Source organism: Acanthaster planci, linkage group LG14 (assembly GCF_054643075.1).
Source record: "Acanthaster planci isolate LZ-2023a linkage group LG14, COTS_SCS, whole genome shotgun sequence".
Lineage (NCBI taxonomy): Eukaryota > Metazoa > Echinodermata > Asteroidea > Valvatida > Acanthasteridae > Acanthaster > Acanthaster planci.
The window spans coordinates 10,129,496-10,143,268 of NC_141790.1; the positions used below are offsets into that span (position 1 = coordinate 10,129,496).

At 41.3% G+C, this 13,773-nt stretch overlaps 1 protein-coding gene and 1 pseudogene across 3 annotated transcripts in view; both read left to right on the plus strand.

Moving 5' to 3' along the window:
- The first annotated feature begins 117 nt into the window (after nucleotides 1-117).
- On the plus strand, nucleotides 118-7,799 carry LOC147796837 (uncharacterized; annotated as a pseudogene). Its single transcript, XR_015427686.1, has 4 exons — nucleotides 118-124; nucleotides 1,454-1,711; nucleotides 1,859-2,113; nucleotides 3,965-7,799. The product of XR_015427686.1 is annotated as an uncharacterized LOC147796837 (transcript).
- Nucleotides 7,800-11,824: 4,025 nt separating this feature from the next.
- The window catches only part of LOC147796838 (uncharacterized), a 28,192-nt gene continuing 26,243 nt past the window's right edge, over nucleotides 11,825-13,773 (plus strand). The window contains exon 1 of one of the 2 annotated variants that reach the window (XM_087145813.1): nucleotides 11,825-11,964. In XM_087145813.1, coding sequence (XP_087001939.1) covers nucleotides 11,869-11,964 — 96 coding nt within the window. In that variant the 5' untranslated portion in view covers nucleotides 11,825-11,868. The remainder of the gene's footprint in view (nucleotides 11,965-13,773) is intronic. The other variant, XM_087145810.1, reaches the window with a different exon arrangement.

A 13,773-nucleotide genomic window follows, 5' to 3' on the forward strand; every position in this document is an offset into this window, starting at 1 on the left:
TTGGTCGTAAATGTGTGATATTCCTAAAGTTATCGGCAATTTCTCCGTGTTTTGCGTCCTTAATTTTCTGAGGATTGAGTGCTTATGCGGTTCACGTTCTGTGCAGGGATAAACACCATGCAAGGTGAGCTAGGTTACAAATTTGCGGGGAGTTCACAGTTCGACAGTTGGCACTGATACGTGTGTGTTCCACCATAAGTCAGTTTGCACAACCAGGGTACCTCTTTAGTCCCGTCAAAATTGTACATTGGTAAATTGGCGGGTAACTGTACGCATTTATCAAGCTGATCATTAATACACGATTCACTTTGCAGACAGTTTGAAAATAAAAGGGGGATCCTCCACAGCCAAATTGTAACTTTAGATAACGGTGTAAATTCAAACTTTAGATTATAACCGATCGATCGATATCCCATTTACACAGTGTCGTAAATCTGTTTTGGAAATTGTGGGATTCGGGAAGGGTGGGGGACTAGGGCTGAGTCAATTCGAATAATTCACTATTCGAGTAATCGACCCTCAATTCGATCGAATATCTGGATATTCGGTCGTACCGACCGGCAGATTGTCGGAAAATAGTTTTCAAATGTTCGATACTCGATCGAATAGCCCTATGGGCGATTACTTGTCGGGCCAAGGAAATTGAAAAGGGGGGAGCGATGTTCATGATAAAGATGTACGTCTGTGTCAGATTCATGCAGAATCTTACACCAGAGTGGCAAATTTATGGCTTTCCAAAACTGTTTCCCTTTATAGTGATATTGCAAACATTTCAGTCGTTGGGAAGTCCTGAAAATTCTTCACATTCCCTTAATTTTTTTTCTCCTTACTAAAACAGTGGGAGAGATATATATATACCCCCATTTCCCGGGATTTACGCCCATGCATTCACATGCAGCAGAACAGAAAAAGAAAACTTCAATCCAAACTCCGTTCCTAGGCCCATGCTAGGTCCATTCGTGTTGTGGGCACTCAGTAAGCATTATTTTTAGCACAATTTTGTGAAAATTTGTTTGAAAATACACAGCCTACTGATTGACTCACCGAGTGAGCCAGCTGATGGAAGACCTGTGAACACGTGTATTTTCCCCATCCGGCACAGCAGTTTTCAGTCTCGATATGTGCCAACTCCTGCCTATGCTGGGGCCGGTGGAAATGGTTTTCAGGAGCGACCGAGAACTTGAAAGTCTAGGATTTCTTTAAAGCAAACATTTTGATGGCCTCTCTGAAGGGGTGCGGTTAAAATTTTCGCTTTTTATACCCTTCCAGAAGGAGAAAATCGTTGTTTGTTGTTTTGTTGAAAAAGAAAAAATGTGGCCTGGTGCATGACCCCTCTTGAACTCCCCCGATATGCCAGTGTGTTTCATATTGCTTCTGAAATCCTATACACTAGACTCCTTGCAGCACACGTAAAACCAAGTTATCTAACTGCATGCTTCTTTCCTGCATTCAGCTCCAAAGGTTTTCGATGATAACACGCTGGAATATGTGGCCAAATCGCTTGATGAAGCCTGGCCGACTGTGTCTACCTATCTGGGCTTCAACGACCGTGAATGCGAGACCATCATCGCCTCTCACCAGGGTCACATGGACCAACAAGCCCGAAAGATGCTGACTACTTGGAGGGCTAGGTACCCAGGGACAGACATGCTTGGTGACCTGAGAGGTGCAGTCAGAGCGGTTGGATTGTTCTCGCTGCTTCATGACCTCGGTAGGTAGCAACATTTTATTCTGTGATGCATTTTCTCGTCTTTTGTTGTTTTCTCATGTTTTGAGACTTCAGCATTTGCCCATCATGCATTTTTGCAATAAAACCTGATTTACAATAAGAATTTCTGTTTTGTCCTGACAAGAACAGGTGGAGAGGTTTTGGATGACGCAACTCTCCAGAAAATTGCAAAGAGCGTGGGCAAATCATGGCCTGAGTTGGCCCTGTATCTTCTCTTCAACTTGGAGGAGTGCCAGGCCATCCAGACAGCATTCTCAACACCGAAAGAACAAGCGGGTCAGATGTTGGCGAACTGGAGGCGCAACTTCACCGGCGATAACCCAGTGGAGTACTTGTCCAGGGCTCTGATGACGATGGACCGGAACGATCTCGCCAGGGATCTTGGTGAGAGCTGCATTTTGCTAATGGAATAGAGGTCGAGTTTGTTTGCGATAAACTGAATTAAAAACAATATATTTTTGGTGACGCATCTTTGGTTGACGGAATTGTGTCTGGCTCTCTGTGTAAAACTTGGAGAAGGCACAATGGAATGTGAAAAATAAACCCTTGAATCCTAATATTATATACCACGTCTGCAAATCCAACTGAATATTCCCACTCTAATGTTTTTAAAGTAAAAAGTCCATTCTTATTGCGAGAAATTTTCACTCTCTAGATATTTGTCTTGCTTATTCAATGTGTTGATTTATTGATTCATGGTTTGCTGTAAATTGTAATGTAGTCATGGGCTACGTTGCAACAAAATGTACATTAAATCAAATAATATTTATTAACAGCCAATAATAAAACTGCGCAATTTCCTAAAACATTTAAGTTGGTTTAAAGCATGACCATGTTCATAAATATGCATTATATAAGATTCCATTACATTCAAGTACACTATTCAAGCTTAGTAATTTACAGGTCATTAAACAAAAGCTGGGTATTAAATCTAAAAATACCAAAATACATGCAAAATAAAAGCCTCGTTGAAACATTAAAACATCAAACCATTCTACCAATTGTAAAAATAAGAAAAACTTACAAATCACTTAAAAGCTTGACAAAACATGGGAGTGCACTATTTTTGTATGTAGTCGTTGTGCACTTGATTTGAGGGAGACAATTCCAATTTCTGAGAGAGTTTTGCACCCTCTGTTTAACTTTCTGAGGGAACCATTCACACATGGGGTGTGTACATGTTCATTACAAATTGAAGGCAGAGGTTTTCCCTTCTTTGTTGAAGGTTTGTCAAGTGACGCTGTTGAAGGGCATGGTCGTAACACAAACTGCCAGAACCAGCTCTTTTTTGCACTCTCTCCAACATAGCAGTTTGAGAGACAGTTACTCCAGTAATTCAAACAGGCACGGCATACACTAACAAAGAGCCGACACACCCTTTGTACATTGTCAACAAATCATCGACTAATAAGGATTCAACTGTCAGTCGATGATTTGTTGACAATCTGTATTATTATATATAAATATATATAACTGATTACTGTACTAACCTTATGGTTAACTTGGGAAAAATGAAGTTCCCATTTCAAACCAGAACTAATTGTAACACCTAATATTTTAACACCGTCGACAATTTTTAAGTCTTAAGAGCACACCTTCAGTGGAATAACCTCTTGCAGAACCTTCCCGCAAACAACCATGTTCGCACATATAACTTGGTTTAGCTTCACATCATTTTGGACAGCCCAATCACAACAATTTTTAACGGTTGATTGAAATGATTCCTTGTCACCAATGCAAGAATTCTAAATAATTGTCATATCGTCAACATACTTGAGACCGAGGATCCGGCCACCATTGTAACTCGTACTCAGAGTTCCCTTGAATTAGGCTAAAAAATCCATTCGGCCAGACTTGGGTTCCCGTGGTACGCCACCATTCAAGTTGTTCCAATTCAGAAACCTGATTTTGTAGCGAACACACTGTGAGCGCTCCTCTAAGAAGCTGCACACCCAAGGGATTAACGATGGCCGAGTGCCCATGCAGGTTTAGAAAATCTTGAATATCGATGCTGTAGTTCATCGGATCAAAGATTTTACTGAAATCTGCAACAACGACTTAACTGTTCGATTTCCATTTGTGAAAATGAGAACACATATTGTTTACAAGTTTCACCAAATAATGGGATGTTGACATTCTCGTACGATTGCCAACTTGATTAGGATCTAAATTATCAGTCCCATAGGTTGCATCATCAGTGTCTCTGTAGCAATTTTCTCTTTCCAACATTCACAGCACCCCAAAAGACACTCCCAGAATGCACTTGTGGCAACGATAAAGCTCTCAAGTACCGATCGTACTTCAGCAAGGGAGATGACGGCAATCCGCGACTGCTTGGCATCTGCTGCACCAACTGCAGCCAGGAGTGGTAGGACGAACGGTTCCTGTTTCACCCGGACACCGACGAAACCTGCCCTTCGGTCAAAGTCTTCGGTGTCCTCCTGAAGAAACAACTTGAGGTACCCACAGAGCAAAACCCAGCATTCATGGTTAAAGGTAGTCGCACGAAAATTGAAAATTTCCGTTTTGTAGCCGATTACCTGAAGGTAGGAGATCATATCACTTGGCATCGCTGGTTGGGCCACTGGCATCACGCCATCGTATCAGATATCGATCCTAATACAGGGAGAGTTCAGGTTATTCATTGGAGCAAGTCGAGGTGTGGTGGGATACGGATCATCGAAAGTTGGTTCGATTTGATAGAAGAAGACAGTGAATTGTTCTGTATTGACTATCCAGTTGATATAACTAAGGTTAATACTCCAGAGTTAGTGATTGCCCGCGCTAGATCTAGATTGGATGACACTGGTTACGGGTTTTTCTCTGACAACTGCGAAGCGTTTGCTTCGTACTGTAAGACTGGGCTTGCAGAGAGTTGTCAGGTTGTCTGGCTTTATGAGAAGACCAAATCGGTCATGAGAGAAGTACTGATTAACGTAGTTCAAGGCTTTACCAAAGCAGGCTTCATCGTAGCCAAAGAGTACTTTAAAGAGGGTGCAAAAGTATTTCTTGAGAAAGGAGGGGCAGCAGCAGCCAGAGTTGGTGCCGCCGAAACGTTCGAGAGGCTTGCTAATGGCACTAATGCCGTTGGGGCTGGTTTCATCGTTTTCTTCGAGGGCTGCGCGTGCGTGTTTGATCTTAGCAAGATTTGGGAATCCCGGGAAAAGGGTGATGTTTCACGGAAAGATTTCATAGAAAGCACCTTCCAGCGGGTTACTGAAGCGGTCCTTGGAGCCGGGCTTGCGGTCGGGGGAGGTATCGCTGGGGAAATGGCTGGAGCAAGTGCGGGTGCAGGGGCAGGCACGCTCATATTCCCAGGGTTAGGAACGGTCGTTGGGGCCTTCATTGGCAGTATTGTCGGAGGTGTTGTGGGATCCACATTTGGCAGGTATTTAGGAACCTACTTAGGATCGCCGATCAGCCGTGCACTTGCCACCACCATCGGCACCGATGACAGGGCAGTGAAGAGCATTGAAGACCTCAACCCTGGTGATCAGGTTGTCTTCTATGGCAACCTGCTGCATCCCAGACACCACGCTATAGTCGTTGAGTGTGACAAGGGTAAGGGTATGGTCAGAGTGGTACATAACACCTACCAAAATGGTGTTGTAGAGGAATCCGTTGAATTCAGACCTCCCGTGTACAGGCTTGTTTACGACAAAAAGGATTGCTACCCACCCGATGAAGTCATAAAGAGGGCTAGATCAAAGATTGGGGATGAGACTTACAAGTACTCACTGGCTTTCAATAATTGTAAGAGCTTTGGCAGGTGGTGCAAAGTCAAATAAACTATATAATACAATTGCAAGTTTTATCAAAGACATCTAAGAGGTTTGAAAGTCTTTTTAAGTATCCTGTTCGTTACGCGTTTGGTTGTTTTTCTTGTGGTTGTTTTATGATACGTGCGCAATACATACATGTACACCACTTGCTTGTGCGCGGTTCACTTTCGACCTGCGGGGATTTGAACACAGCTGTGGGGAAAGGGCTCTCCGACATTTTTTTTTTCGAAAGGCTAGCCACCGACTAACAGCTGTTGCTACTACCAATAGACGCATGTGTTACAATAACCAGTCTCCTGGGCGCTGCCAATTGAATATTGAACTCGTTCCATCTTTTGGCATTACTTGCACCCTAAAAAATTGTAAAGCCGGCATGATTGGCCGTATTATATCAAATGCCCGGGTAGGGCTATGTTAGGTATATTGCACACCTCCGTGTAGCAGGCTTACGTTTTACAACTGTTTCAAACCCAAACTTATCGCCCTTCACATCCCACTTCACATCAAAGGTACGCTCTACTGGCAGATGATCAAAATCTAACTTCAGTACTGATTGGGCCCTCTCCTCAACAGGGATGGTCTCCATTACCTCACGACTGTTACAATCCCACTTCGTCAATCTAAATCCCCCTTGGCTAATAACTCGACGAGTTGATTGGCTAACCTGATGGCTTCGTCCTTTGTTCTCACTGACACAAGACAGTCATCTACATAGAAATTCTCTTGGACCGCTGTGACAGTTTTCTTTTCGACGTTTTCTCGGTTGTCTTCTGCTGTTCTTCTAAGGCAAAATCCGGCACAGCTAGGCGATGATGTTGCACCAATACATGCACCAGCATCTGATGGTTAGTCGGTTCCTTGGCGTAGTCTCCACCAGGCCACCACAGAAATCGCAGGGCATTAAAGTCATCATCTGGCACCTTAACTTGATGGAGCATTGCCTCAATGTCAGCCATTAGGGCAATGGGTCTCTCTCTCAACCTTGTTAGCACGCCAACCAGATTATTAGTAAAATCTGGTCCCTGCAGCAGTTGGTCATTTAAACAAGTATACGTGCTATCATGGACGAATAATTATGTTTCAAATAAAGTGTATTCATGGAAATCATGGAAGATGTACACAATCGTAAATATATATTTTTGCTTTTACTTTTCTAATTTGCTATATCGACGTCTAATTCCCTTCGGAACAATATAGGACCTCGGTTGGTTGTCTTATATATCTGCAAAAAGGTCTCGTACATGTTAAAATACAATTTTGCAATGATCTAAATTCATAATAAATGCTCATGTTGCTTCATAAACCATGTTGTAAAAAGATTTTTTTGAGTGAAAAGTCCGGGTCATACTTACAATGTTATGAGTTAAATTGGTTAAAGTATAAGATTGCACCCCATGAATGTAAAGCCTTTTTGAAGTAAAAGAAAAAAAGGCAATGGAAAACAAAATATTTCTAGTCCTGAAATTCAATCTACTTTTTATTAAAGAGAATTGTTTCGATTGTTTTGTTTCTCCTAAAACGTAGACAGGAGAGGTCTCTTTAGCACGGTTGCTGACTGCTACATCAAAGTCAATACGGATATTCAGTAAAATTGGGCATTGCTAGGTTGTTATTATAAAATGCATACTTTTGTGAATGAAATAACATTGCAGAAATGATATTTGTGTGGCTTTCACGCTTAATGCAACTTTGAAATACACCATTTTAATGCAACTTTGAAATACACCATTTCGTCTGCGTAAGATCTTAAAACGACCTCTTCTTTTGAGTGCTATTTTGGGGAAATAGAAGCACTGTAACGACGTTAACTATTTTGAATAGTTTGATTTACAAGTGTATGTTATTATTAGTATTATTCTATTGAATAAAGATCCAATTCGGTAGGTTTGTTTTGCATAATGCTGAAAAGGAGAACACTGTGCAAGGGAAAAACCAATTATAAATTACCTTACCCGATTCAAGGCAAATTACTATCATTAAGCATCCAACAGGTTAATAATTTGGATGGAAAAACGCCATTTCTTGGCAGTTAGGTTTCAATCACTTTTATTCAATTCTACAATTCAAAATAAAAAAGATTATTTATCTGGGTAAAATGCGTTTCCTGCATTTTTGCTTACCAAATACGCAGATTGGACGTTTGGGCCTTCTTGTTTTAAAGGTTTGATAAAAGAAACACATTTCTTTGGAAAAAAATTTAATTACATATATACATCATTCTAATCGGACTCTATGGCCGTTTCAAGGTTTTTTGCCTGGTTGTTGTTAAGTGTCACAAGTCAATGATATTTTACGCCTAGTGTTTGATTAATTTGAAGACACAAACTGTATGTTGCTAAGTTGGCCAAATTTCCTTATATGCCCTTTTATGCAAAGTAAGGTGGGGTCCTGTATGGTTCACACCTGCATGGGTGCACACCAGGCATGGGGTCCTGAATAGTGCTTTATAGTGCCTGCTCACTGAGGCGTTGTCCAGCAGTGATAGCCTTAATTAAATATGGGGGTGTGGTTCTGTGTGTCACACACTGACAGGCCTGTGGTGCGATAGCACAAGTTTGAGCGATAGCTCTCAAGCCAGAATTGTATGAAGCTTTCGACCTTGTTAATGTGGATTGAAAATCCAGTGTTGGCGGTAGCCATAAGTTGGGAGAGCGATTTGCTGCCCCAAATTTTCAGGAGAAAAGTTTAAAGAGGAAGGGCAGGCTGTGATAATTTTCAGTGTGCTGTAAGACCTCAGGAGCCAGTATATACTGTAAGTGTTCTTTTTAATTATTTTCTAATATGTAGCCATTATGTTTTGTCTGGTTTATGTAAGTGCTATTACTTTATATATCTGTGACAATGGGGAGTTCAAAAGCCAATTTTAGTGACCGATGGTCAAATGGTGCACAAATGTTTGCCGTAAGATGTACATGTGTATTAGCAAACATGAGTATGGTTATTCAATATTTCAGGGCTCCTTATTACGGAGTCGGAGCTCCCGTAAGTGGACCTCATTGAGTTCCGAGACACGATCAAGCCAGGTCCTGCATTGGCTGGATAGGAACAGCAAGTCTGCCGCAGGGGGACACGGCTACTTACCTGCCTGTTGGTCTGCTAAGTCCAGCCCCGACTCACCTGCATCATCCTCGAAGGATCGGCTGAGAGTCATGTAACAGCAGCGCATCGGACAAGTGACCAACTCTCCCTTTGAACTGTCCGAATTGGGCTAGTGGTAACTATTAACCAGCCCACCAGCCTTCTAGTTTCTAGGAAACCCATTTTGTTTTTAAACTGTTGATTTTCTGCATTTTGCTCCCCTTCAGTGTATTGTGTTTGTGGTTTGTATATTTATAAATAAATTGGTCTTCATTGAATTTTGAAGTTAAATTATCTGCCTGAGTGTACTGCATAATTTACCGTGCACACATTGCGTGTCAGAGGGTAGGGGGACCCGGGCTTGTGACATTAAGATTTATACAGAAAAATCCAATAGTCTTCGCATCATGGATTTTCAGTATTTAATACAATTTCTAAAAGCCGTGGAAAGAATCCCGATGCTGGAAGCTCAGTGGTACACCTACTGATTCTTAATGCTAAGAAAGTATTTTAAGACCTTGACTTTTGTTCACAAAAAGGTGTAACTACTGTTGGTTATGTTATGTTGAGACGCTTGAGAACTATATGCATTCATATTTTTCAAATTCCACCTTAGCTATGATTTAGCAGGGTAGAAATTTTTCTGATTCATTTATTGGAGGAATGTTACAGATGATTTGTATGCATAAGATTACTTTTAATTTCTTTTCATTGTTTGTGTTTTTTCATAGATTGTGTATAAAACATTGATTGTACGGTGGTTTTTCAAATTGTAAATGGAATACCCCCCCATTTCAGCCAATTGGTCATGACAGGTCAATGAAACAAAATAAATGAAAATGATGAGTCATAGTTGGCTTTTCAGAGTTTTATCTGTTGTCCCTGGAAGATTTCAGAAATTGTTATTTGATTTTGGACCGAATCAGCAGATCAGGATTGGAGGTTTCGTGAGTTCAGGCCATACAGTATTTTCGGTACATCAGTGTCTGCCACTTTGGTGAGATAAAGACAGCTAGTGTTTAAAATACATATATAGGTTCAACTGCACCTGTGGTAACCGCTTAGGCAACATATAACTTTCTGTTTCTCCTTACAGTTTTGATAAATGCTCACTAGTATTAGGAATGACTGGAGTAGTTCCGGTTACTTCGATGTTGGGTTAAAATTGAGTTTCAATTAAACCCATGGAACTTTTTCAAGATATATGGAAGTGATCAAAATAAAATGAGCGATGCCTATGTGCATTGTGACAGAACCTGTGCACGAATGTACCCCACTGAGCGTGTGGTTACTACTCCCCCACATTTTTCGATGATTTTGCTCTCCTACATCATTGAAAACACTGTAATTGCAGGTTGCCTGCACGCTGTGTGTGATATAAATGACACTGTATGACGCTGAACTTTGAATTGTGTCAGAAGATATGGAGATGTTCCAAAGTATCTGCCGCGCTGTTGTTGTCTTCGGGGAAAACCCCGATTATTTTGGAAACAATGTACCTGTGTGTGCATCGAAGATTCTTATCTTATAAAAATCCCAAAATTTCTAAAAATATCGTCGTGTGCCACGCGTTGTTTACTTGCCTTTGACAAAACAGCTTTTTAGATCATTATATTAAAAAAGTGCTCATAAGATAAAAAAGAGAATTTAGTTTCTCAACACGCAAAACTAAGCCTAAAGTGTGTTTGACACTCACAATAAAGTTTAACGAACTTAAGTGTAGGCCAATAACTAAGAAGACAACAATGGGTTGGAAGTTTCCGTCTCACGAATCGACGACAGCAAATAATCGTGCTCCCTGGGACATTCTTAAAAATGCCTACACGCCCTTAGATCATCACGTTCAAACAACAGACAACCTTTGAGTTGTTAAACATGCCACATCACTTCTTTTGCAGGCTTCTTTTTAAATTCAAAATCAGTCGTAAATAACTTGCAACTTTCCTCAAACAATAACTACCACCTTCAGTAAATGACACTTTCCCGGACAAAAAAATGCTCAGTCTCCAAGCATTACCATATGGGCCGCATTGGAAAGTATAATGTGATGCTTTCTGAAAACAGGAACTCAGTACTTTGCCGTCCAAAAACTTTACTTTTCCAATGGAAGTGGGTAGTCGTTTCAAGATTTTCAGAATTGATGGGTATAGCAGTGGCGTATTGAGCAAGGAGGGGGGTTGGCAACAGGGTCAGGGCAACTCCCCGATGGATTATTGAGTACGGCTTTTGAAATCTTTTCATTCCCAATATCATGTCGAATAAGCCCGAAGCCGCATTGGCTTTTGAATCCCCCCACACCGAAAACTGGATACGCCGCTTGGTATAAAATAAGAACCATGTGGGAAAATAGACAAAAGGGGATACCATAAATATGGCGTTGAAGTCTTTGGCCAGCTATAGTTATTGGGTAATCGATTGGGGGTTACGAGTTCAAATCCCGCTCTTGCCATTGCCTCTTAAGAGGCTCTTGCCTCTTGCCCTCACCCTGTTGCCAACCCCCCTCCTTGCTCAATACGCCACTGCTATACCCATCAATTCTGAAAATCTTATACTTAAATTTAAACTAAGCCTTCATTTTCATTATTGTACAAAGAGTCAGGAAAAAAATAAACAAACCTTGTGTTTGGACAAGAGCGGTTATCTTGTCTGTATACAAGGTATTCTTTGAATGCCAACTCTTACGGTTTGGACCAATGTAAAGTAATAGTTTAGTTTTTTGTAGTTACTTTTATAATATAGACGTCTGAGCTTGCTTCTGAGGGCACTTATCACAGTCGACTTTTCACACGGTCTGTTGTAATAAAGTGATTCTCAACACTCGTGTGCAGGCCCTATGTCAAAAAAAAATTATGAATGCAGTTCGATTTCCTCAGATTCATATGAATAGAACTTAGCCTGATTGGTTTTGAGAATATTCCATGGTTATATTATTAAAGGTATAGAAGATGTGGAAAGGAGCACTTCTCTGTAGGTTTCTTTTTATTTAGGTTATAACATGACTGTCGACAAACAAAATGAACTGCACTGTTACCGTCACCACACTTATTTCCCAGAACAATTTCGAGTCCTTAAATTCACAACAACTAAACGCGGTAGAGCTCGCACGGCCGACGCCACACTGCGGCCTTAAGGTAGCTAGCTCTGGCCTCAGCTAGCTAGCTAGCTACGCGCTGAGCGCTTTTGCCCGTACCGCGACAGGCTGAGCATCGCGTGATAAGTGCCATACCCTCTACAAAAATGGAATGGTCCTGAAAAGGTCATGACATTTCTAGTCACAAAATGGCGTCCATCATTCATCGGGCCACGCTGGAAGGATATTTATCTGTTATTTTGCCGTTTTGTGGGGCTACTAACAAGGTCTTATACCCGTTCATGGTGAGTCTTAGGAAATTATCGTCTAACCTTCGCCAAGTAACGCAAAATAATCGTTGTTAAGCTTGCATAAGGTTGACACACATTCTAAACCCATGGCCTCCTACATCATACAGATATACTCTGAGTGTGGTATCCATGTGATCTGAATGGGCAGGATGGGTTTAGGCCTAGTTCTCTCCACAATAAGTTCAGCCATACGAGGAGACCGTTTTCTGCCCCCCCCCCCAAAAAAAAAAAACTATCCCTAAGAACGATCCAGATTACCGATGCATGATGCACACAAATACACTAGGAACAAGACCTTGAACATTTAGCTTCTCTTCACTGGGATATCCTGCAAACAGAAAAACGACATCTCCTTGGTGTCACAGAGCAACAAATAAGCATGCCCTGCTACTTCAGGTTTTCGCTGAAAAAGATAATGTTGTTTACAAATAGGTGAAAATTGTCAGAGCTCGCAAATTTTGGTAAATTTCCGGCCGTTTGAAAATGCACAATGAGTGTGAGACCTGGGGCGAGGTGGAGATCTAATGCCTGCGGCCCATTTATTGGGCCAGAAAAGGCTTGCCTCACATCAGTTTTAAGTTAATGACTTAATGAAACGTGTTAACAACCTATTATAAATATACAATATAAACTGTAAAGCAATCTTGATAGAAGGCAAACAGGAGGTTAAGTTTAAAGGAAACAGTAGTTACAGAGTTGGAACGTACCATGATCAGAAGGGGTGATGTTGAGATGATGAAATCATCGAGTGAAGAAAACTCCAGTTTCACAAAGAGAAGTTTTCAACTGATCCAAAATCTGTTTTAGCTTATCAGCTACAGTGAGGTGTATTTCTTTTGCCAGGTTATAATTGCAAAGGTTTATGTAGCGTATATTTAGCCGACTTCCTTTACAGTTACTCAGCCAGCTAAGGGTGAAAAACGCCCACGTAAGCAATTTATTTTTTATTGCGTCAGCACAGGAATATTTTAACTGAACGGAGCGTACGAGATCTTGCCAGGCTTGAATAACCAAGGTGAAAAGCAGGGGTAGAACTGCGTGGCATACACAGTGAACATGTACATGCATACGTGAGCACCTGCTTTATAACCGATCAGTGGTTGACGTAAGTCTTGTAATTTTGGTATCATACCTTTCATCCCCTGTGACGTCACTCTATATACGTACCAGCGCTCCATTATTTTGCAAGAATGGAGCGTTCGAGCTGATATGGCCCGCCGCCTCCATCACTTTGCTCGTACTGTTTACAGTATATAAGAGGAGAAACAAATCCTGAAAATAACAAATTAACAGCAAATTATTTCTTCAATTCCCCAATTCCATGGCTCTCGGGACTTGCAGGCTTATTTAGGTTATAACTGTTTCATTTATGTGCTCGGGGACATATTTCTGGCCTATTTGCGAGATGCACCCATCACAATTGTCCAATATTCTGCTCCTGAATACAACAATGGCAAAACTGAGCTGCACTCGTGCGCTTCCTGATCAGAGGATTGAGCAAAATGGCAGCGCAAGCGTTTCGCGACGACTCCATGGCGTGGCGTGCACGGTAAATGGGACGATCTGTCTAGCCGCTATTTACAATTCAGTGCATTGGGGTAGGCAAGCAGTGTGGAAGTAGGCCCCAGGTCACCTTTGACACTTAGTGACCAAGCATAAAAAAGCATGAAAAAGCAAAAAAAAACAAAAAAACAAAAAAAAACAATTGCAGTTTACCTGAAAAAACCTATACAAAATAATCCTTAATCTAATCAGGGCTTTAAACCGTTCGGTGAAAAGATTTTTCACTGTACCTCGACCGCT